The 26,210-nt window shown below is 40.6% G+C and overlaps 1 protein-coding gene across 1 annotated transcript; it reads left to right on the top strand.

Annotated features, from left to right (window-relative positions):
* Positions 1–921: 921 nt before the first annotated feature.
* LOC116942377 (cadherin-related family member 4-like) lies at positions 922–26,152 on the top strand. Its single transcript, XM_032954198.2, has 20 exons — positions 922–1,814; positions 2,342–2,368; positions 2,759–2,946; positions 4,138–4,309; positions 5,613–5,704; positions 6,826–6,936; positions 8,060–8,163; positions 9,711–9,844; positions 11,787–11,967; positions 12,950–13,106; positions 13,911–14,004; positions 14,576–14,794; positions 17,965–18,110; positions 18,705–18,852; positions 20,306–20,538; positions 22,881–23,014; positions 24,708–24,779; positions 25,336–25,438; positions 25,602–25,626; positions 25,928–26,152. The coding sequence occupies exons 1-20, from the start codon at positions 1,736–1,738 to the stop codon at positions 25,981–25,983; spliced, it is 2,475 nt and encodes an 824-aa protein (XP_032810089.2). The 5' UTR covers positions 922–1,735; the 3' UTR covers positions 25,984–26,152.
* Positions 26,153–26,210: the final 58 nt, after the last annotated feature.

Raw genomic sequence — 26,210 nt, 5'->3', positions numbered from 1 at the left:
GATTGATCATGGCTGACGGCGACGATGACAGTAGAACTCGCACCTCCGATTACCGCGGTTGGCTGTGTACGGTGCGAATTAAGTTCAACATACATACAACTCATCTTATCTCTGATAAAGTGGGGAGCGAATTTCTTACACTGCAATCTGGCCAATAACTAACAGGAATCATTCGATTGGAGGCCACATCCAACTTACAACGGGTGGCCGTGCTTCTGCTGCCGACATTTGTCATTAAGATCAATTGTACTTTGCTGATCCAGTGACTTTTTAAAGTATACCCCTATTTGTTTAAAGTAAATGTATATATGTGATGATATTGGAAAAATCCTTTGAGACGACTTTTAAGTAGCCAAAATTTGTAATAATGTGAATGTATTTTAATGGGGTTTTTTCTTCAAAATAAAGAACATTCGAAATTGATGTCTCAAAACATTGTGCCCGAGCATTTTTAATATAGTTAATTATCATATTGTACGGTTTGTGAAACATGTAAATATTAAACTACAACAAACTAAATTGATGTTTCATCTCTTCATTTGTGGCAACATCACGATGCACTTCTACCAAAAAGTATATAGTTCGCTGGGTAAACATTGTAATATATGTCAAAACAATATATAAATGACCATAATAATAGACAAAACTATTTAATGAACTAAAGAAATATCGTTATTGCGAATGACATTAAAATGCACTATACATTTCCGTATACATTGTTTTGCTGCGTGGCATTATCTACAAGAGCGATACTGCTGTTGTGAAACTCACGTAGGTAAAAATAAAAAGTCACGACGTTTCGGCCACAACACAAGTGGCCTTCATCGGGTGAAGGGACCGGACTGTCCAGAGGACAGCGTTGGAGTGAAAACGCTGTCCTCTGGACAGTCCGGTCCCTTCAGCTGATGAAGGCCACTTGTGTTGTGGCCGAAACGTCGTGATTTTTGTTATTTTTTTTTTTACCTACGTGACTTTACCTAATAGAACCAAAGAGTATGGATCCTTGCAGTCACGAAAGCTTCAAATCTAGAATGGTTGTGAAACTGTTAGTACGCTGGATTTGCGATGCAGGGAAGTTGCAGGTTTGATTCGTTATCTCGACGCAGCATTTGATATAATGGGCGCGTTTATCAAATTCTCCTGCCCCTGTCCACTCAGCAGGCTGGAAAGTGGGAGAGTAGGCCAGTACTCTTCAGAGATGTTCTCTCGAGCTCCCTCGATTCGTGGCCCTTCTGCCAGCATAGGTTTCAGTAAGCCATTCCAGAGCTGCACCTTCACCTTTTTGTTTAATATCAACATGATCATATCACGAACACATAACTATGGGGCCAAAGGCAGCATCGTGACCGTACACGCAACTCTGAGCCCGCTTTAAAGAATCTCCTGTTGGTTTTACGCAAGTGCAAACACCATTGCAACAAAACCTGTGAGCACATGGCAGGTCTTTACTCAAGTAACGGCAGTCCAAATACTGAGCGGACGGAATAAAACAGGTATTGGATTGTGAAAATACAACAGCGCTTTCTGTCCAGGGAATGGTGTCCGTGTGTTTAAATAAATACGGACGGAAGTAGCGTCCGACCCGGGTCTCCGTGAGACCTGTTGACGGACGTGTTGCGTGACCCATTTTAGAGGTTTGCGAATGGCCACATATAAAAGGGTGCTTGTGCAAGATCAGTTTGTTTATTAGCACCTTGGCAGAGCGGTGGACTGCACATGTGATGCCTGTGACAGCATGTACAGCACGATGAGTAGAGGTCCATGTGAACGCTTTCCTATGCCCATCATTGCCTGGTGTTTTCTGATTTTCAGTGGTAAGTATTATTGTTATGACATCTACTAATGATATGTGCTTGAGCACATCCAGTAGGCCAAAATATTACGAATGTTAGTGGTTCGTATTGAAATATTTAAACGTGCATTAATTACCTGAGTCTTCAATGCAGTTGACAAATATTTGTGAGTTGACAGAAGTTATTTATTGGTAGGCAATGGGTATCAAATAAGGGTTGATTTGATAATGTTCTTAAAATCCCTCAGTTTTCTCAGGCTCACCTGTTGTAACACGTGATTTCCAACTGTAAGTACAATAAACATCTCTGCCCTCTCTGTTCTAAAGAATGGCCAATGCCCAACATGTCAGACCACAATGTTTTTCTGTTTTAGGCCGGTCCTGATGACAAATGTTCTGAGTTTTTTTGGTTTGTGCTTGTAAACCACTGGCAACACGTGGCCTTAATGTTTTGTGTGTATTCTCATGGGAACTTATATGTTAAATGCCAGTATTCTGAAATAGTATACTTCAAACTTTGACTGAGAATGTGTGTTTTTTTATGCTTAGGTCTGTCTTCAACACATGCTGTTCTTAGTAAGTATCATCATTTAACTTCGATTTCATTAACACGATAATGTTTTGCTTCATGTAGTTTGCTATTATGTATATAACTGCATTTAATTGAAAAAGGTACATATATATTAATCAACCAGCTTTCATATTCTTCATATGCCATTTTTAAATGTCACGTCATAGTTCAAGGCACATTTAAGCAACTGTATCACGTAAACCAGAATTTGGCAATGCATAAAACGTAGCGCTATTGCAATCTGATGGACATAATGAAAGAATAATCATACATTGGCGATCACGTTGTGTGTATATTTTTAAGTTATCTTCAATAGCGCATTTTATTATTATTATTATATACCCTTTTGTTAATCAATTCAATGTGCTCTGTTGAATGATTATCTTTTTAACCAGCGTTTACCTGGACGCCAAGTGTGGCGTATTTGCAAGAAAACAGTCCGAACCTAGCAATCGTGGCAAACATTAATGTCACTTCTGATACGCAAAACATCAACGGCCTTGTGTTCACTGTGACACCACCAGGGCCCTTTCAGTTAATTGATAACACGCCTTCTGCACCAGGATTTAGCTTCATCGGACAGGTACAATTTGTTCTAAAATTTGTAACGCGGCATTTGATTTCACCACAGCAATACACAGGCCTGGTGCATTTTGAAAAGGCACCGTGGCTAATACATTTGTCACTCAGTAAGGGGTCATTCATAATAATGTTTGCTTCCACAAGTGTACATGCCACACGTTTTAGTTGCCTTTGCAAACTGGATAGTGTTAAACAAAAAATCAGATGGAATGGGTAATTTACTGATTGCATATCACAGCTTTGGCCGGGCCACCATTGAAAGACAGCTTCTTAGCTCAATGGGCCTTACCTGAAACAAACTAAGATGACAATAGCTTACAATGTGGTTGTCATTGACATTTTTGAAGCAGCAGATTGCATATGATCGAAACTAATCCAGATCATACACATCCGGGGCTATCTGTCGCTTGTTACGAATGGCCTAATTTGTCACAATGGCTTTAGCACCATTTCCTTTACTCGAACGTCTCAAATGGGTGTTGCCGTTACTTTTCTTTTAAAAGCCACGGAAGTCTCATACATGCAACGCAATCTTAATGCGTGCAACGTGACATAGGTCTGCTTGAATACTGGATGCCTGATTGTGTGTGACACTGCAGACTTGATACTAAACCAGGGGTCGGCAACTTTCGTCTCCGGAGCTGCATGCGGCGGCTCTTTGGGCTTCCCCCTTCCGGCTCTTTGACGGACCCCCATGCGGGCATCCGTAAATCTTAAAACATAATTTAACGTGAAGCTAAATTAATTCGATATGGCGAGGAACGGGTCACCATGGAATGTGTTGGTGATGACAAAATGTTCAACAGTCAAAGTGTATTGTTAAAGGATAACCAAGGGGGCCAGGGGGGATAAACAACTAAATAGGCGAAGTTTTGTCCATCGCCGATGTTACTTATGTATTTAAATGTATTTGTCACCTGCTATGTTTCTTTACGTGTACAAGTAGCTCTGCGTGTGATGTAGCTCTCAAACTATTTTGGTCAAAGGCAAAAACAAAGTCTCTTCTTGTCTGAACTAAACTCATCAAACACAACTGGTTATCTGATTGCGGCAAATACATTTTGTTTGTTGGTTATTGTCACTGCAAAAAATATAAAATATTATACACAAATGTGTTCGGCTGTGTCAGAAGCTACCGATTCTTAATTATAACTACCATTGCAAACCATGTCTTGTTTCCAATAACAACCAGGTGATCCTCAACAGTGCCATTGGTGGTCATCTGGACTATGAAACATTGAATCTATACCAACTGACTGTGTCAGCTCAGGAACCAGTAGGGACAACGGTGAGCTCAAGCATCTATCTCAATGTGACGAATGTCAATGAGGCCCCAACATGCAATGGCGTCTTCTCAGCACCAGGTCAGACTCGTTTCTTCAATTTAGCAGGACAGATTCATAAAGATCATTACCACCATATCATTTTCTTCTCCTTCGTATGGCTGATGTTGATGCAGAGCAACCGCCATAATGTTACATATCCAGGAAGAGGCTATTGCAATTCACCTTCGTACATAGTAGTATGCATGAAATAATGGCATGAAATGTAAAGAAAGCAGGATATAACCTTAGATTCACAAACTTGCAGCAATTGCAAACCTAGATGTATTCTGTGAACAATTTTAATCTATGATTCATACACTCGTTATTGTTTGTTTTTCAGTTGCGTACAATATCAGCAAGTGCCACCGAATCAATTAAAATAAACAAATATGTTTAAAATATAATATTGTAGCAAAAATAATAAGTATAATAACGAGTACAATTAAATAACTATGACTGGCCTGTATCACCACGTAAAGGTGCATTTAAAATGAGCATATCTAAGATAATTAATTACGTCACATTACATTTGTATTCAGTTCCTGCTAATTGCTGCTGCATTGTGGGCGCACATTCACGCCATCTCACCACCTACTTTGTAGCGCGCGACTGGAGGACATTTTCAGAATATCTGGCAACTGCCTGATGATGCTGGTCGTAACTACCGGCAAATCGACGAATCCAATTATTAAATGTTGCTATGAATTGCTCTACAACATCTGTGTGCTGAAGCAGTAATACATTGGCACGATTGTTCACGTGATATCAATCAGCTGTGTTGCATGTAGGAGGGTATACAACAACATGCTACTTATGCAATCTCAATATTGGTCGTGCAAGCCTTCATGTAGAATTATAATAACTTTTAACTTTAAGTCCATTGTAAATCCAGTGCTGGATGAAGACATCCTCATACCTTGTCAGTCGTGAAGGTTGGTTGTTTCACCATACTTCACCGTGCTGATCAGTGTGTGTTTGTGAACGAGAGAACAAACAGCAGTTCTAAATCACTCGTAGCTGATATCAGCTGTGGCTGGGAATAGAACTCTGGTCGCTGGATTAGTAACACACTGCGCTGACCACTGCACCAATACTTAACCCCGAACTCAAAGTATTGCAATAATGATAATAAATGTTTGTGTAATACGTATCGTGTGAGACGTGCACTCCCATGTCAGATGGGTATCTTCAACATACGATGACATGGTGAGATTGCATTGGCTTGGAGAGAACTTCATCCAGCAGTGGATGGATCATGGCTGCCGATGATAGCAATCATATACATGTGTACGTTTGAACATACACTCATTCTACCCCATGGCTTGCACGTTGTAATGTTAAGGAGCCACGATTCGCGTTCGAGAGGATGAACAACCCAACGCGGTCATCTATCGGGTGCCAGCCACTGACCAGGATGCAGGTGACACGTTAACTGTAAGGACCCCCAGTGGCAAAAGTGCTTGCCATGCTGCACACAGAGTGCTCACACTATCGCATGAATAGGAAACTCCCTGCTCTCAAGGGACACTTGCCGTTTTAGACAATAGGGGGTTGTATAGGTAATTAATTGCACCCCCCTTGCTAGATATCACTGCCGCACAGGCAAAGTACGAATTTTGAATGGAATTTCTCCATGTCGTTCCCATTCACTTCCTGTCAATGTGTGTCTCTCCACGTCTCGGTATTTGTCTCTCCGTGTCTCACTATACGTATCTATTAGCTTCTTCTCGACTTTGATGCTCTAGATTGGTTTATCCACATTTCCCTGCGTTTCTGTGTATGTCTGTTCCTCGCCCTATCATATATCTGGTTGCTCTCCCCTTGTCTCTCCATGTCTTTCTGTCACATTCCCTGCATTGCTGTTATTTTTTCTCCATCTCAATGTGCCACTCTGTGTCTCTCCATGTGTGTGTGTCTCTATTCTGCCACTGTCATTGCCATCATCACCAATAATCATAAACCGCCATGCTCGGTCATCGTTGTCATCGCCCTACTCAGCGCCGCCTCCAGAAAAGGAACATTCACAGCATCGCCATCTCACCTTCTTCTGCACGTACCATCAAGGTGTCTGCCGCCCCACTGCCATCTCAGCGGGCTATACGAGGTCACCAATTAAAGCACTGGACTGTAATTAGTACTGGGCAGAAAGACAGAAGGGTGATTGAAGAAACCTGAATACGCCAGTTAAACTGTGAAACACATTTAAAATAAAGGGAATATTGAAATTGTATGGGGACTACCTCGGTGATTTGTAGTTCGGCACACAAACATTTATCGCATTTGTTTGATCTCCAAAATGAAACAATGTTCCAACATTCAATGCACATTTCGGATCAGTGTACCCCAGAAACATTTCTTTAAAAAAAAGAAAGCCTTGGAATGGTTTATAAATGTAATAATATTTAAATCTGCCCACGTGAAAATGTTTCTAATGTGGTTTGCATTGATGGAGGAATCCCATGACACATTGCTAAATGTTGTTTCTCGCTTACTTTGCTTGATCAAGATGTGCTTTTAAAACTTCATCAGAAACTGTTATTGGACTTTTTCCCTAGTTCACCTGGTTATCAGTCGTTCCAGCAAGTGGTGCTACACGGCTACAATTTAATACGCTCAACGGTGTTATCAGGGTCCCAGCCACTGGCTTCGACTATGAAGTGGACAAGGTCAGTCAAATTCTAACACCTTACCAATTATTGAACACAAATGCTGTTTCCGTCCCCCCTCCCCCACCAACACCCTCTGTTAATTCTTGCTCATACGCCGCCTCTTCCTTAATAGTTTACCCTTCAGGAGGTGGATGGCTAAGGGTCTAATACAATGTCAGATTATGTATCTGACATCGCTGAGATCTTGGATTTCAATCCAGGTAACCACCTTGTATTTAAACCCTCCGTCCTCATGTGCAGTGAGTTGATGGTCTCAGTCAAGTCATGAATGACTACGAAAAGATAATTATTAAATTTGATCCATCTGATATTTAACAGCAGTAAAAACTCAACATTTTGGTGCTGTTATAATTCGGTTAACATTCTTTCCAGGCCATGAAAAAGCTGCTAAAGTGGCCTTGTTCCATCGGCTTCATGAGTAGTTCTGTGACATCCTCTTCTGGGACAATTTTCTTCTGACACAACATATAGCATTGCTCATTACAATAAGTTGACGTGTTAAATCTTTCCTCACATGACATGACAGACATTGCATAATTTAGCATTGTAATTTGAAGGAGTGTAAAATATAATCATTAAGCAAATTCATGTTTGTATAGCAATGTATTCACTGCCATACCATTCCTAATGAGACACTTACTACATTTTAGATTATAACCAAGGTGAAAAAATAAAACAAACATTTACTGGAGTGATGCTAATAATTCAGTTGCTCATTATGAACAACGTAGTAATTTGAACTGTAATGCCAGCATTTCTATTTCAGTGCCGATGCAACTCGACTGGAAAATCTAAAATGTTCTATCTTGTCAGAAAAAAAGCATAACATTGGTGATGGCATACAGTATGTGTTGCTCAGTGTTAACATGCAGTCCAAAAATTACTTGATATATAATGTAACTGCAGAATATCATAATACATAGTTTCGTTGCAGATTGTAACATATGTCAGAGTAACACAGTATCTGAACTACCTGTTAATTTAATTAAAATACTACTACATATTTAGGTAATTGAAATGTGACTTTTATCATCTTACATTGCTGAAAATATTTCAGTTTTTATGCATTATCAGCAAGGATCTGCATCTGTTGCTAACTGTTTTTTTTCCACCTTTTCAGAATTATTTGCTGCAAATTATTGTCAATGATTCAAAGGGCCTCTCATGCAATGGATCTGTGTCAATAATCATTGTGGATTCAAAAGATGAACCACCAGGATTCACGTATGATTTGCAACTAATTTCCTCACGAGACAAATAATATTAGTACTCATAAGCCAAGTATTAGGAGATAGACATTTTCCTTGCTACAGCCAAAGCAGAGACAAATCAATGTAAATGAGGCACTAATCTATAGAAAATAGTAAAATAACTCAACATAGCCAATATCAATGGCCCTAAAAGAAATCATGTATAATAGGTGATGTTTCAGGCAACGTTTTGTTCTTTTAAGGCCACAGTATTATTAATGGACGCGTTGGGTTTCGTTGTCAATGGTTCTCGTGCACCACCTGCCAATGCAACAGCATCACCAATGATTTGGTTAATGTGGTTGCCGTTCCAACTGAGGCGCTGTCTTCCATCATTGGGGTTCACCTTGGTGATGGTACTAGTTGTGCTGGGGGCTAAACATGGAGTACCGCGTGAAGGCGACCGTCTCCGTTCCAACTACGTATTAACGAATCCTGCCATAACGTTTGTCACGTGTTGTTATATGAAAAAAGGGGACGTTATCGTCTTGGAGGTGACCTTAAACTGCATCTGGTGATTGTGTGACCTTAAAAAAAATACTTGAAGGAGGGAAGCAGAAACCATGATATTGCTCCTTTACCTCGTTACGTCTCAAGAACCGGAGCGTCGAGTGTGGTGTTGCGAAGTGATGGAGTATAATCGCATGGGACAAAGGGAGCTTGAATTACGGACTTGGAAGAGAACTTTGAAGTAATGGTGGACAAATGGCAGCATTGCAGGAATTTTATATTTGAAAATATAATTTTTACGTGCTAGGTTTCTTTTGGACGAGTGAGCACAGCGAGGAGGGGATTTACACACGTCCATGTGTGTCCTAATTGTGTCCGTTTGCACCGGTATTTAATTATTCACCCTAAATAGAACATAATTACCATGCAGTAGTTGTCTGATTCAATCCACTGCTGTTAGTACAATTTAAATTGTGTAAACAATGCTAGGATCATCCAAATATCTCCAAAAAACATGTATTACGTGCACATAAAATGTACACTTGTGTCCCCCACTATAGGTGCCATGTACTGAATGTATTTTTTTGTGTTGATAATGAGGAATAAATAGTGGTAGCAGTAGCTCAGTGATTTGCACACTGTACTGTGATTCTGGAAGCCCTAAACTGGATTCCTGGCCATGGCTGACATCAGATGCGAGTGATGTCTGAGGCACTCCTCCCTTACACAACTCCCATTAATGACAGTTTAGGGAGCCCTTCATCAAGCAGTGGAATTACAGAGGGCTGAGAAGTGTTATTTAGTTATAGTACAGATCATATATTGAATTTGTGCAGTATTAAAGTATTTACATGTAAAAATAAAAAGTTTTCTCCAATGAACTTTATACGAACTGTAATTCCATTCTAATCTAGGTTTTTAAATGTATTGAGTTATATATTGCATTTTGCATGTCCTAATTGTGAATTTCGAGTGAAAATAGTACGTTTTAGTTTTTAGGGTATTCGTGGAAATATTCAAGTCATACAATCGTTGAAATTTGCATTTTGTTAAATTTAAATCTTTTATCAGGGGTCCGGCTTCAACGACAATTACAATCTTGGAAGAGCTGCCCCAAAACACCTTGGTCACAACCGTTACATCCAATGACACCACGGTTTATTTCGAGCTGGTGTCTCCTGCGGAGGGATTTTATATAGAATCCGGTAAACAACATGCACATCACCCAGTATTTTAGCTTTGCTCGTATGCTCGTGGTCGAGAATGTGTGAATTGTGTATAGATATTGTGGTGCCAGCAATTTGCTTTCATTAAATGATGGGCTAAACTGTTATTTGGTTAGGTTCACTGTTGTTAAAATGGTCCACGTTTTGTACGTTTACTTCGTGTGCATAATGCGTTGTAAGACTTAATTAGCACGTCATCTGTACGTAATGTTTCATACTCTTTGGTTCTTTGGGTAAAGTGACGTAGTTAGAAAATTAATAGATCACGACGTTTCTATCGCAACACAAGCAACCGTCATCAGGTGAAACAAACACAGCAGGAGGACTGCTGACGTAGTCCTGCTGTGTTTGTTTCACCTGATGACGGTTGCTTGTGTTGCGATCGAAACGTCGTGATCTATTAATGTTTCACATGTTAAATCATTGGCAAAAGGTCTCTTTTTTGATGACCCACTGGTAAGACAGCAGCAGGTCACACACACTCCAGCAGAATCTGCCCTCGGAACTCCCCTCCTCCTTCTCCCTCTCCCTCCTCTTTATATACCTATGTACAGTATGTTGAACTTTATTTCGCACCCTACCTAGCCAACCGTGCTAATCAGAGGCGCGGGGGAGGGACAACAAACTAAACACAAAAAAGCCAATTATATATCTAAAATAGTTTTCAATCTAGATATTAAAGTGCACAGCGCCAGTGGCTTCCTCATATCGGAAAGGAAGAGCGTTCCAGACGGCCGCAGAAGCGCATCTGAAGGCGCGCCATGCAGTGACCATCTACTGCCATGGTTTTTGTGAACGGAAGGCATGCCGAGGGCTAATGGGGGGCGTGACACCCACAACGTCCTCTCAGCACCCCTCATTCTGCTCCACCGCGCGCGCCCCCCTTCATCTCCACTCACCAATCCTCCGGCTCTCTCCTTCCAACCGTCCTTCTCTTTCCCTTCCACTCTTTGTTTGCCTGCACCCTTTTCCCGCCGTGGCTCTCCGCTGTCTCCTCTGGCTCGCCTGCTGATCGCTGTCCAGGGCCATTGCCCCGCGCCTCACCCTGCTGACGTCTGATCAGAGTGGGCTCGCCAAGGCGCGCCTGTGTCTCCCCTTGCGCCGACAGGCCCCAAAGTGTCAAGCGGCCGGCAACAAACAGCACCATTTGAGGGTGCAATAGATAATAGTTAAAATGAAGTGCGGTCACCACATCTACGCCTCTATATAAGGAACGAAACAGTGAGACTGCTCCACAAATCTGGCTGTCGCCTGATGAAGCTAGTTGTAATTACTGGCGAAACGTCGTACTCAGATGGTAAATGTTGTGCCTTGGCTCTCCAACACACCGGTGTTGCTGTACTAGTGACGAATTGGCCACGTTCTGTTTACGTGACAACCCTTACTAGTTGGTTGTGTCGGGTGGTGGTGGGTTTTAACGACATTTATATGTTTACGCGATCTAACCCACAAACCCCCTGCTATGGATGTTTCTTGAGTTGAGTGAGGTTGTACGAATTTGGGAAAAGAGACGATTGGGAGGGCGAGGGGGGGGAAATTCGAAAAGTCGAGCAGTGCAGGGAAATCTCCTTTGGTTCTTTCGGTAAAGTCACGTGACTTTACCGAAATAACCAAAGAAGATTCATCCTTGCAGTCACGAAAGCTTTAAATCGAGTGCAGGGAAACTTAATAACAAAGAGTGTTTTGATCTGCAGTATGGTAGTTGAACAGTATGGATGAAATGAAAGTCTGCTACACTCGAATCCTCAACATGGGGTGGAGGAATTGACGAATGGCTATCTAGTTCTGATCTTCTCATATATAGTATTGAGCCGTGGAACCCTATGCTGGCTGTCTCTTTTTATGCTGTAGATATGATGAGAGTACACCTGGTTTATATACTTGTAACCCATTTTACATGTGACATTATTTTAACTTTCAGCAACAGGGAAGTTGAAAACAGCCTATCAGCTGGACGTGGACAACAATCCTCTGCTCCAGATTAATAATATCGTGGTCAGGGTGACAAACTATATTTCCAAACTCAGTGCTACACTCAATCTCAAAGTGAATGTGGCGGACGTGAATGATAACCCACCTATCTGCACGTCTTACCATCACATGTATGTATAACATATGCAGTACTTTACACGCACCCATTTGTTCTCCATTCAGCAAATGGTTGTGTTAAAGGTTCCCTACTTTGCGCGAAATAATCATGAGCGTTGTTCTGGAGAATTTAAGTGCGAACAGAAAAAATGTTCACAACGTGGAAACTCAAAGGGACCAGGATAGTCTAATTTGCGACAATGACCTGGGTCACTAAAGAGACGATTACGTGATAATAAGTAGACAGTATGCCTTCTTCCCGTATCTGTTCCTCCACACAAAAACAAATAAATTTTTTGTAACACATCCCATCAACCACACAGTCTTCTGGGAGTGCATACTCTCAGCAGCATTGGTTCAAAACAAGCAAACTCTAGTCCCTTTTCAACGTTCAGAGTCTCATCAGCAGTCCGGCTTACATGAACCTATAGTGGTGAATTGCTGGATGCATAGAGGTAAAATATCCGTGTTAGATACGGGTCCTACCTAGTTTGACGAAAAACTATGTACAGTCATACACACACACAACATCACCATTTGCGTCGTGTGGAGAATGTAGTTAACAAAATATAAAGTAATAAATTTAATCAGACAATACAACTTCCTATATCTTTTTAAGCTTCATTTTTCATAAAAGCATCACAATTTCACTTTTTTTAATATATAACACAATTTACGTTGTATGGTTCATGGTTTTTACAAAGCATACCAGTGGTACAGCACTCGTGTGTACATTTTAGTTATTTGGTAAACCAATTTGAAACTAACCTTGGAGCATCCCATTAACTGATCCAAAAAAATTCAACCTCGTCCAAGCATTAAAATAATGTGGCTATTGCAGGCAATGTAGGCAGTATGTGAAATAAGCACGTGCTATAGTTGTTAATTAATGTACACATATGTTACCACAACATTGTATCTTCATTGTAAACAATTGGGCTTACAATTTAACTGCGTTTGATTTTCTCCGTATGCGTCTGTGTTTTTGTTGTAAAGATATATGATTTCAGAAGGCGCTGTTGCTGGTACAAGTATCACCACACTAACCTGTTGGGACCACGATGTTACATCCATCAACAATGCTCTAACGTACAAACTGATTTCTGATGTAAACGCTCTATCCCGCTTTGCACTGACTGGTTCGACTCTTCAGGTATCGTTTCGTTTTTATTACGAATAAATATGATCATTTGAAGAGTACAATTTCATCCACGATTTTCAAACCCAACCTTATTTTGTTCAGTGGCATTTCATAATGAATAACACCTTGTTGTAATGTGTTCAGTTAAAAAAATGTGTTTTTTTAAGTCAAAGTGATATATTTCTTAAATGAGCATTGAGGCAGTGCCCATCCCCTGTTTACAGCCCAGAGCCAGTGGTGGAAATTCCATACTTATTGATATATCGGATAACCACTGTTGACTTCCCCACAAAGTGATAAACACCTTATCAGCCACAAAAGGATCATGGCCTAAGTCAGCCCCCAACCAGGATTTGAACCCATAACCTTCCGATTTGCGAGCCGCTCGCTCTACTGCTGAATCACCTGACTGGTTTTGGATATTAGCAGAAGCCACGTTAGTTCGTAAATATATATATCCAGCAAACCGCGTCGTACACCTAACCTTAATCAATTTGGAGAAAACCTTCAGGAAATTAATTCGGCTTATTTTACTATCAAGGAACTCTGAGTGAGGCAATGATTCATGTTACACCGAGAGTGCGTTAGATGTTAACTGTCTGTGTGCGCCATCGCAGTAAATAATGTGTTTGCCTAGAGGTGTGATATTCATCGTAAAAATGCCGACTGTATACGTTATAGATTAAAAAAAAATTGTACGCGTGCCGTTACGAGTTTTCTGAGTATGTGTCAAATTACACCATGGAGCCCTCGTGTAAATGAGGCGTTCCATGTCAAAGGATATACATTGTTGAAAATGTTTCTGTGTGCCCTCAGATTTTGACAAATTTGAACTACGATTTATTTGCACTTGCATTTGTGGACTTCCAGTACACATTGGTGATTGAAGTTCAAGACATTTCACACACAAGTAATTACGGTTGTATGGTGTCGTTGTACATTGTTTTACATTTGAATTTGACTCCTTTGTAAATGTTTGCAAATTGTACAACATAACCAGAATTACTGCGTGAGGAAAATACTTCAGATTTTACTCGGACCATGGAAGTAATGGGGACGTTATATTTCATAGGCTAATAGTCACATGAGAAATACATTTCCATGCAATTTAAGATTATTTTGTATCATTACTTACAAATGTTCATTTCAGATCACTGGGCAATTAATACAAATAAGCAGACACCCACTTCACGAAACATCGTGAAATCATCATCACATTCACATAATACTTATTCGAGGTTATATAGGTTGAATAGACTTTAATCTCTGAAATATTTGTCTGATGTTTATTATTACCATATTATTAAATTAACTAAGAAAAACATTGTATATAAGTTGCATATGAATTGCCAATTTGTGAGTTATGGGCTGCATAAAAAAACAAGGATTTAAAAAAATCCTGTAACCTTTAATTTCTCTCCGCCCCCCTCCCCCCCCTCTCTCTCTTTTGCCGTTTGTACCTCCTCAATGTGTGCTCTCAGCTAATGTGACGGTCATGGTGGTATTGACACCGGAGAATGAATATAATCCGAGTTGCAACATCTTACAAGCGTTTTCAATCAGCGAGGACAGTCCCGTAGGGGCCCTCATTGGTGCTCCTGTATGCTGGGATGCCGACTACCCGTTTAACAACCTGAAATATTCCATTATCAGTGGCAACACGGACATACCCACGCCTTTTTACATCAACCCCAAAAATGGTCAGTTTGTGTTTATGATTACTGTTTTACTTCAATTGTGGATGAGAATTTACGGGGGGGGGGGGGGGATGCTGCATGATTAGTAGATATTTTGCATATTTATAAATGTGGTTGGATGTTCAAGCTATCTGCTCAATCACCACCAAGCCAATTTATTAACAGCTTGATTCATGCAACAGCATAATAATATATGCAAGGAATTTTTTGCAACATACCATCTGCTGCCAAGTGAATGTTAATATATTTTTGTTATATATGTTTTGGAGTACCTATTATTACACCGTATTAAATGTTAATTCATGTTGGTTCAGTAATCTATGTCTAATGCAACATCAGAGTCAGAGCTTTACATTTGAAAAATAAAGTACTTCTTCTAGCGTATGGAAAGCATGTTTAGATTATACGTCCAGGTTTAAGTTCATGAGCCACGTGATGGCTTCGGGAATAGCGTTACGAATGCTGTCCGGTCCGCCCGGAAAGCGGGCCGCGTAGAATGCGGTTGTTGGCGATATGGTCCATTCTCTTTGGTTCTATTCGGTAAAGTCACGTAGGTAAAAAATAAAACAACAAAAAATCACGACGTTTCGGCCACAACACAAGTGGCCTTCATCAGGTGAAGGGACTGGACTGTTATTTTATTTTTTACCTACGTGACTTTACCGAATAGAACCAAAGAGTATGGATCCTTGCAGTCACGAAAGCTTCAAATCTAGAATGATATGGTCCATTGTTTGGTTCGGGTGGCCGCATTCAACTCCAGTGTGGACAAGGTGGGAGATGGCAGACTTCATGCGGCCCACCTGTTAAATGTATCGCTACACGACTAATAGCATCACTTCGCAATTTTGTAAATATAGTACGGTATAACGCTCACAGCGGGGATTTTATTTTTAATTGCCCATTTTGATAGTATCATGTTTATAGCATCTTGGTGACAGATATAATCAAATAATCTCCTTAATCCCTGATATATTTTTGTTCAAGGACATTCTCTCGTGAAGTGTGTTGCATAGCTGTTGCACAAGTGAACACAAGTTTTAATTGAGTGTAAAAAAAGAAATACCGACAAATTATTGTATTATAATTACATGTATATCGTCGCCTGCAGTGCTGGAAATGGGAAGAAAAAAATACTGGGGGACTGAAATGCCCCCACCCCCGACTCTGACCAACCAACACCTAGACGAGAGCCAGACCATGCCAACTGAGCCTGCATTCACTAACACAATCGTTTAGGTTTGCCTGTTTCAGCACATTCATTATGATAACAGTACAGTTCCAGACGCATCAGCAAATTGTATGAATGTTCGGGAGATCCCTCTTAAATAGAGGGATACACGTGATGTCATCACGTGTTCGCCAATCAGGTGCGAAGATTACCCACAACTACACTTGTCACTGGTTCTTTCCGCAATGCAACGGAGTTCAGAATTTCACTCCCGCCCACGGCGTTTCGGTTCGTTCCGGGTCTGTTCTGGCACCATGTCCACGAACGGTGACTTCTGCCAAAAAAAAATCAACAACCCATATAATTTACAATAACCTTAGTACCTTCCGTTCTTGCCAGGGTGCAGCCGCACTGCGGAAGCCGTGCCACTAGCAACTGGTTCTCAGTGGATATTGGGTAGATTAAAGATGGGATCTCAGAAGTTTGCCCCTCACTTCAACATGGATAAGAGTAGTTCTGTCCTAATATAATAATAAATCGGTGCAACTACTGGCCACTGACTCACTACTGAGCCAAATGTTTAGACGCTAGTGTGTACTTCAGGCTTTTGTCATCGGCATAATCAGTGTTTTTGTCACCTTGTTTAAGGTCGAAAATCACCAATACTTGGATTTTTTTGGTCCTAAATGTTGTGGGTGTCCCTGAGCCACCGCTAACATTTGGGGGCAGGTACGTGTGGTCAGGGGAGGCAGGGGAGGCAAAGCCTCACCTGTCATACTCCAATGAAAGTAGCTGTTACGAAAAGTAAAAAAAAGAATACTCAAATAAAATGAATATTAAGATGTTTCCATTGATCTTTGTTATAAATGTCATTTCTGTACGATTCCAATCATTTTTATAGTCAAAATCGCATAAATTTGCGGAGCTCCACAGTAAATACAGGATGAAACGAGAGGTGAGCTCAGCCTCCCATCTGATTGTGCAACCCCTCAGTAACTGGATGGAGCGCAGGCAATAAGCGCGTGCCTGTTACTATCTCAGTATGTCACCAATGTAATGTCTGTAGACCCCTTCATTTTATGTCCTCGCCTTCCATACGCCAGGTAACTTATTTCACGTATGTGTATAAAGATATTTAGGCTCGCTGGTCTCGTCATGAAACTGCAATGAAAAAGCACCAGGGGAGGCAGCTATCACATCTGCCTCACGCCCCCTCAGTGAAGACACGCCCCTCAGTGAGACCACGCCCCCTCCGTGAGGCCACGCCCCCCTCAGTGTATGAATCTGGCTCTGACACTAGCCAATGCCTCCCCAGCCATTGACCTCACCGCACGTCACTGTTTTGTGGGTGTCTGGACATCCACAACGCCACAGTGGCTGCAACCCTGGCTCTTGCTAAAATAAGTACGGTAAAATAAAATAACATATAGAATATTTCCTTCTGATACTACAAAACTTAAAATGTTATTTTTGCCTTTGAGCATTTCCCTTAACCTAGTTGTGACACTAACCAGTAGTGTAGAGGTCACGTTTACAGTGCGAGGTGTTGGCTCTATTGCGCAAACACTGGCTTGAATGGGAGACGTACGGGACGAGATTTGTCATCATAGCGACCAAAATAACAGCGAAAACGTAGAAGGAAGTGAAGAGTAATACATATAATCCTATCTTAATTTACACACCTAAACAAACTTTGTTTTTTTATTTTAAACTGTATTTTATTAAACCCAATTATTTTTTTACTCCTGTAGAGGATATGTAAAATATTTAAAACATTTAAATCGTGGTAAAAGATATGTTTACCATACTTTATATATTTGTATTACTTGTGAACATTAAACATTAATAAAATATTAAGCTGGCTTATATAGCTATGTGTAAGATTTTCTACTTTCAAAAGTGGTAACCTGTAATTCAATCATGAATACGAAGCATTAAGTAACCACGGTTGAAATGTTACCACTTCCCTTACACCCTCCCCCCAACCACATTTTCTCCACAGGACAAATAAAAGTATTGAATACACTTGACAGGGAAAAGAAAAGTTTCTACCCTATGACTGTTCAGGTTGTGGATTTGAACAATGACATAGCAGCAGACCCGTTGCATCAGAGAACTTCAACTGTTGATTTCAGTATATCTGTTACGGTAAGTGGTCGTGAAACACGGCCGAAATAATCAAACACCGTTTGGGGTGAGGAGCAGTAGCTTTTATTTCTCCTCACCTTAAAAAAATAACAAAGTACACATTTAAATCTTGCACGTATGATGTATTTCAAACCCGGAAAAAATTACAATGCATAAAGTCAAGTGTCAGGGAATGCATTTTACTTTGCATGCATAACTTTTATGAGCTAACATTAGAATGTCATATAAGAAGTGTAAAGAGATACTGACATCTTTTTTCTCGTACTTCATGTTTGTAATTGTGTAAATTATAAACATAGGGTTCACTAACATGGCGTTTGCTATTGCCCCCACCTTCCTGCGTAATCTCATGATCACAGTACATGATTTATCATATTCTCCATATTATTAGACACCCTGGAAAACAAGACACATCACAAACGTGTGTCCAGTCTCAATAAGGCTATACAAACATGGTCACACAAGTAGCGTTTGCTCTCAAGAAACAAAGCGCATCTTATAATCCTGACATTACACTCGTGTATTGCATATGTATAACAGCACATGAGCGCGTCCCAAATGTGTTCTACCTATGCTGTTTATCTTCCCTTCTAGAATGTAAATGATGAACCACCGGTGTGCACGCCTGCATTCTATGAGCAAACCATCTACTCCACACTGGCTGCCTTTCAGTCGGTCGTACAGATGCAATGCAGTGACTTGGACTCACTAGCACTTGACCTTGATTACAGAATCATAGGAGGTGAATGGTTTCATCTGTAATAATATTGTGTTTTTTTGGGTGAGATCGCGTAAATATAAATGTGTCGTTAAACCCACCACCACCTGACACAGGCAATTAGTAATGTTTGTCACGTAAACAGAACGTGCCAATTCGTTACTGGTACAGCACACCGGTTTGTTGGAGAGCAAATCCACAACATTTACGATCTGAGTACGACGTTTTGCCAGTAATTACAACTAGCTTCATCAGGCGACAGCCAGATTTGTGGATAAATCCTCCTGTTTGGTTCCTTAAATAGAGGGATAGATGTGATGACGTCACTTGTGAGCCCTTCACGTGCGAAGGGGGGGGGGGATTAATGAATGTATATAAATTACGATGGGTATCCATTTCCGGTTGGGTTATTGTGTTGCATAACACATGCACAGTTATATGTCAGTAATATGTTTTACCAGCCAATGCGCCTATACTTTACAGGATTTTTTCCTAAATCAAAGTTCATGAATATTTTGTCTAACAGTAAATTTTAAATGTGTAGTAAACTGTCATTTATGTATAAAAATGTATGTTGAGGTGTCCAGGCGGCTTCGGGGTCATTGCACTGAGCCAGCACCTCTTAGATCCTGGGTTTAAATCTGGTCAGCCGTCCACGATTACATTCGGTTCTCAAGTTCAGTAGGTTGACGGTCTCATCCTGGTCACAATGATACATATACTGTCGCTCGAAATATTTAGTGACACTGCATTGGCAGTGGTGCACAAGCACAATTAACAATCTCAACACAATTGTCAATAATACTGCCTTGAAAATAAATGCATATCATGAGTGATGTTTTCGCACAAGGCCCTCCTCATAGCACATAGAGAGACCACTAAACCTCTCTGGCCTCTTGATTTATGTTATTGACAAATTCGTTGAGTTAGTTTTGTAATTTACACTTAATTTGGCTAATATATGCGCTCTGTTAAAAAGTAAAGTATGTTTGATATACATGCGATGGACAATCTTTGCAGGAGGACGTACACAATATGTTAAATTTATCCTCGTATGAACAAAGATTGTAATTAAATTCGTTTTAGCAGTAGTTCTGTAATGTCATCTTCTGGGGCCATTCTGCAACTGGGGCCATTCTGCAATGATGCCTGCTAGCTGCAGGGTTCCAAATCCAAATGGCTTCATCTCATAAAGACAATAACACAATTGTAGTATACCATAAATGCCAATACTTTTAAAATATATATAATGTGGCTTGAAAGGAAGTAAATATATTGAGTTATTTGTTTGACATTACCTTTACAGTAGTTGTTCAATTTAATAATCTACTTGCCATCTGTCTAGCAATTGGTGAAATCAAAGTTTGTTATAATTAGTACTTTATTAATTTAATTTGCATTCGGGACCCATTTCCCACGTTTGTTTCCAGGAATAACATATCACATTATTTTCACCAAATGTACTTTCTCATGCCAGGTAACACAAACGGCCGCTTTGTGCTGTCAAATGCAAAACCACCGGCAGTATTGACTCGTTCAATATTCAGTTATTTTACTCTGGGTGGCGTCACTGACCCCAAAGACTTCCAGCTGCTGGTGTTGATTGAAGATGAGGCTACTAATCCAGACAAGACGAGAAGGCTAAGCAGCACCGCCACCATCCTCATCCATGTAGTGCCCTGGACCACAACCGTCCCCCCCCCTGCCACGGTAAAAAAAAATACTACAGCCACAGGACATGGGCACCTGGCATGAAACACATTAGGATTATTCAGATTATTTAGCTGCTATAAATTTCCACGAGATAAGCCACTTTGTTGAGCTATCATTTACCTTTCCTATACGTTGCACGCGTATCGTGTTTTTGTATTGTTTGTTGTTGTAACGTTCTGACCTGCCCTTACCGGACATTTGTGAAAAATATATTTATAGCTCATCACATTCTTCCAGTATAAATAAATATTCAGATTTTGACATTTGCAATGGTTAGCGCACTGAACTTGCAATCCAGAGGTCGCCGGATCGATCTCCTGGTGCGGAAGTTGAAATAGTGCATCAAGTTTCTTATATCCCTCCCCCAGCCCCGACTCTGTCCACCTAAAAGTTTAAATGAGAACTTCACAACTAGTGCAGGTTGTGTGTGGTGGGGTAAAGTGTGGGTGCTGCCACCTCTTCTAAGTTGTCTAACCAGCGTGAAGTAGACCAATACCTTCTAGGGAGGCTATTCAGAGCTCCTTAAGTGGAGGTCCTTCTGACAGCAGTGGCATGAGCATGGAATTGCAGGGCTGTACTTTTATATATTTTTTGGGAATTACTCTTTGGTTCTCTCGGTAAAGTCACGTGACTTTACCGAAAGAACCAAAGAGTAATTCCTGCAGTCACGAAAGCTTCAAATCAATATCTTTGGTATTGTTTAAAACCAGTGGCGGGGCCAGTGGGGGTGGCACGTGCCCCGCCAATGATCCGATCGAAATCCCTAATTTTGATCGGATCATTGGGGTTTATTAGAAATTTTGCGGCCCCCACTGCCACTGTGTAGCATATTATTACGTGCCAGGGACTCTATGAGATGAGAGGACAATAGTCTGAGTCCATAATTGGCAATAAGTAACGGCAAAGCAGTTATTAAGTGACTCAGAATTGTGCGCAGTTGCGTATACAGTACACAATTTCCCTGAAGGCATATCTTCAGCGAGTGCGATGCCGATCACACACGGTTCGAATAAAAAGCAAGGGACAAGTCCTTACTTACTAACAACTCCTATCATTTTTCATTGCTGGAGGGGTTGCCCCCCCTACCTGAAAATCCTGGCTCCGCCAATGTTTAAACTGACATCTGTCTCTCCATATTAAAATATATATATGTTTAGTCCCTCTGCCTATTGCCTTTCAGATGTATATTATTCAGCAGCACTTGCTTAAATGAGCAAATTAAGGGCCAGTTGCAGCAGTTTGGAATGTTTGTGTCGGTTCTTACTCATAATGGCCCAGAATGCATGATGGTTATTGTTTCATTTAATAGGGTATCGTCGAGTAGATGGAATACTATACTCTTTGGTTCTATTCGGTAAAGTCACGTAGGTAAAAAATAAAACAACAAAAAATCACAACGTTTCGGCCACAACACAAGCGGCCTTGTTGTTTTATTTTTTACCTACGTGACTTTACCGAATAGAACCAAAGAGTATGGATCCTTGCAGTCACGAAAGCTTTAAATCTAGAATAGATGGAATACTCTTGCCAATAACATCTGGCATCCCAGCAGTATTGGTCGAGCAAGTCTTACTATGCTCATTAGGTCCAAAAGTGCGACAGACTGCATGCATGAACAATAGCAGATGCATGTATTACACACTCATCATAGTCAGCGTAGAACAATGTGAAGAGTCATATGCTGGAAGAGGGGAGCAGAATCAGGGAGGAGAAGATTGCATTTTAACACATGCACAGTGAAATGGAGAAGTGGGATTTATGTGGAGAGTGGATTACCTTATTTGAATTATAACGTATTTACTCATAAAAGGCACATTCAATGCAATTATAATTTTTCAAGAAGGTCATGCATTGGGAAGTTTGGCCAACTCCAATTAAAGTGTATGTTTTTTTTAGCGAAGATATGGGAGGAAACTAGAGAAGTCGATGAAAACCCATGCAGAACGAGGGGATAAAAGACATTCCAAACATCAAGGTGACTCAGTCAGGAATTTAACCCAGGTTCTTCTTTGGAGGCACTCGTGTGTTACCATTGCACCACCCAGCCGTCATTATAAGTACTGTATATAGACAATAGCTAACATTTGTGGCCCTGCAGTTTCAAGTGGTCTTCAGTTGTGTACTTGTAACCCCGTTCCACAATTTAGTTGCGTAGTTTGACAGAAGCGTCATCACTGTCATCTTCACAGCACAATGATCACCAGAGTTACCACCACTGCATTAACTTGAATCAATGTTTTCAAGCACCTGTGACCAATGACGAAACTGATAAGAAATATAACACATTTCCTCACAAAACTGTCAAAGTAAACTGCTCTGTGAATACTGTATTTTTTCAGGTCCTTACAACGAAAATCATCAATGTAGTTGATACATATTGGAAGCCAGACACTTGGTTTATTGCCGTCATGGTCATTGCTGGACTTTTGCTCCTACTTACCATCGTTCTGATTTCATATTGCTGTTGGAAAAGGTATGAAAACTTTTTGTCTCCTATGCATGATATTGGTAATTATTTCGACAATGTCAAATGAGACACGTCGCATATCTTTAATGCAAAGCGTGATAGATAAAATATGGTGTTTCATTAAAAGGGCACATGTAACATCAAATACCTGTTAATTATTACTGTTGGAGAGACAACGCAAAGAAGCCAGACTGTTTTTTTTTAATATTGCGCAGCTTTGTAAATCAACGGTTTGTAAACATGCAACATTGCTAACTAGATTTAAAGAGAACAAGCCAACGCAATAGTCTAATCAGTAACAAAATCAGTCATATCTCCGGCTCTAAAATTCCCCGTTTAAAACTTCACACGAATGTTTTCGCCGGTTAAAAAATATATATATATGAGAAAAGATGCTGCGCTTAAGCGGGAAATTCGTGCCGACGTTGCCTGCCAGCGTCGGCACGTCTCTAGATGATTTTTGTTGTTGTTGCTGACAACGCGATCGTGGATCAGTGGTGGGGGGGGGCTGTGCACGTGCTGGCCCCCACCAGGATTTCTTCCGCCATTGGGCAGTGAGAAGCGCTTACCCTTGAGATGACCCCCCAGTCCCCGTCTTGGAATGATGATGATGATGATAATGTGACTTCACGCCGCCGCTTCGTCGCAGCGTTGGGAGTTTCCTGCTCCCGATTTCAATGCCCCTCACTAATAATATAATCATCATCGGCGTTTAGATTTGTATCGTCGCTATTCGTGTTTGAAATAAGAACTCCTGTCCCCCCCCCCCCCGCATAATTGGGTATTGAAGAGGAACAGCCAGATTATAATGTCTGACCAATAAATGAAGCATTTCCCCCCCCACCCCCAAGACAAATGCGAGAATAAAACCTTAAAAACGTGAAATTAAAAGTAGGCGCAGACTCACAAGATTGTCTATAATTTTCATTGCCACCTCATCCCGTCTGTCTAATGTACCGAGTGGTCCAGATGTCTTGTGACCCACAATTCATTGCCCCCTCGTGAATTTCTTCCTTTGGATATGCATTCCTGCTTTAAGCAAAACCTTACTTAAACAATATTGCGTTTTAGATAATTAAATGGTGGTTCACAACATATATCTGGACCACCCTCTACCGTACCTATTCCATTGTTTATTACGTTGAGATTTGTTTTAATGTAACACCGAGTAAAGAAAGTTTATTTAGAATTTTTTTTATAAAATACATTTTGTCCATCGTTGAGTTTTTTTTTGGTTTACGTACAGATACATGATTACTCTGAAAACCTTTGATTATTCTGCCGTAGTGTAATGGTTTGCACACTGGACTAGCAATCCAGAGGTCACCTGATTTTTCTCCTGGCGTGACAGTTGAATCAATGGTGCAAGGTTCTTTTACATTTTCCCTCGTCCTCTATCCACCCAAGAAGTAGCAGTGAGTACGCAGCAGCCAATCGGCAGGTCGTGTGTGGTGGGTTAAAGTGTGGGTGCTCCCATCGCTTCCAAGACATCTGACCGGCTGTAATCGAGTAGGGGAAAAAAAACAACACATTCCGGAAGAGGGGTTCTTTGAAACTCCCCCCAGTGGAGGTCCCTGTCACCAGGAGTGGTGGGAGCAAGACATTGGGAGGGCTCCACCCTTTGTTTTACCCTTGTGTATGGTGGGGTTTTTGTTGTGGAAATATTTGCGAATCACCACGTGATGCGTTTGTCTCCCAGCATGCCCTGCTGTTGGAAGTGCTGCAAGCCCTCGCAACCCGTGGATGAGAAACCCCTGCTGGAGGCTAACAAGTCAGAGCTTGCCTTTGGGATTGAGTTGCATGCACAGACCACACTCCCCCATGCTTAGAGCCTGCACTGTGTATTTAACCTATTGTCAAAGACAACACGCACTGTATCACTGTGGCATACGAAAGTTGTTGAATGGTGGTCACTATGCAAGGAAGAAATGCTCATATTGAATTAGCAGCTAAGCTAGAACATTCCACTTCTGGGATTGCATGTTCAGAAGTATCAACCATTTTTTGTTAATTTAGAGTACCGTATATATGTAAAACTGACTAAGAAACATCTACCTTAGCTTCCAATTGTTGCTTCTTTGCTTAATAGTGGATGCATATTGTGAGCTAGACATTTTAATTGAGGTCAACTCCTAGATATCCATGAAATGTAAATGTTTCATTGTCGGTAATTTCGTGATTTTTTTTTACTATTTTTAGCAGCGTATGCTTCTTTTGTAAATGGCTTGGCTATGAATGTTTAAATGTGCACGTGACATTAATGAACCAATGTTGCATCAACGTGTTTGTCACTCGTGTGTTTGTGTGTTTTTTTCTGATTGACCAAGGATGAAAGAACCTCACAACACACCAGAAGATCCACCTAATAATATACCACGAGATCGAATCAACTCTGAAAGAACAAGAGAAACGCCTCCACCTTCATACGGGGTAGGATACAAACATTTATATGGCAACATTAATGTGAGGATATATGCAGTCTGTTAAAATTGTTTACCTTGCTGCTTGGCATGTTTTTTATATTGTATGCTGTGATTATTATGTCTTGAAACCACTGAAAACTGACATTTTGCATGTTCTCATTTTTTTGAAGTTTGATGGCAGAGCAGAAGATCCAAGTAAGATGTGTCTTATATTTTAAACTTCTTTATAAGCAATACCGCGATATTGGTGACCTATTGATTGATAAGCACAGTGATCAACTTTGTATACAAATTTATGTCAACATTTTACAGAATACTGGAAAGAGAATAGTTTATTATGCATCAATGTTTGCCAGCGTTATTTTATGTTTTAATTTCAAATTCGCGCATGTTTTCGAATAGAACGGGAATGCTTCTGTGATTTGCCACAATAGCCAAAGGCGTTTGGTTATTTTCTCCGTTTCAGACGATATTTTTCCTTGTTTATTTTCCACAGGTTCAGGAAGAGAATATGTTTTCAACTCTGCAACTGGAGAAAGGCGCTGGCTTTAAAGTTTAATTGGAAAAAAAGTTATCACATTCGTAGATGGATAACATATGGATTTTGTTGTGGCTGATCATCATTGAGTTGTATAATCGTAGTGCCTCATATTTATTGAATTGCATGCTTGCATAGCTGCTTTTTTGTCATAATTAAAAAAAATGTTTTCACATGGAAGAACCTCAACGAGCTCTATAGGGTGTATGGTCTACTCTTCCACATTGACCTGATGTATTAG

Source organism: Petromyzon marinus, chromosome 14 (genome assembly GCF_048934315.1).
Source record: "Petromyzon marinus isolate PM22_M1 ecotype Great Lakes invasive population chromosome 14, UKy_Petmar_22M1.pri1.0, whole genome shotgun sequence".
In the NCBI taxonomy this organism is placed as follows: Eukaryota; Metazoa; Chordata; class Hyperoartia; order Petromyzontiformes; family Petromyzontidae; genus Petromyzon; species Petromyzon marinus.
This window is presented reverse-complemented; position numbering and strand designations above follow the sequence as displayed.

Coding starts and splice junctions, on each gene's coding strand:
- LOC116942377 (XM_032954198.2), top strand. CDS start 1,736: ATGTACAGCACGATGAGTAGAGGTCCATGTGAACGCTTTCCTATGCCC. Junction 18,111..18,704: donor ATTTCAGTATATCTGTTACG/GTAAGTGGTCGT, acceptor CTTCCCTTCTAG/AATGTAAATGATGAACCACC. Junction 23,015..24,707: donor TCATATTGCTGTTGGAAAAG/GTATGAAAACTT, acceptor TTTGTCTCCCAG/CATGCCCTGCTGTTGGAAGT.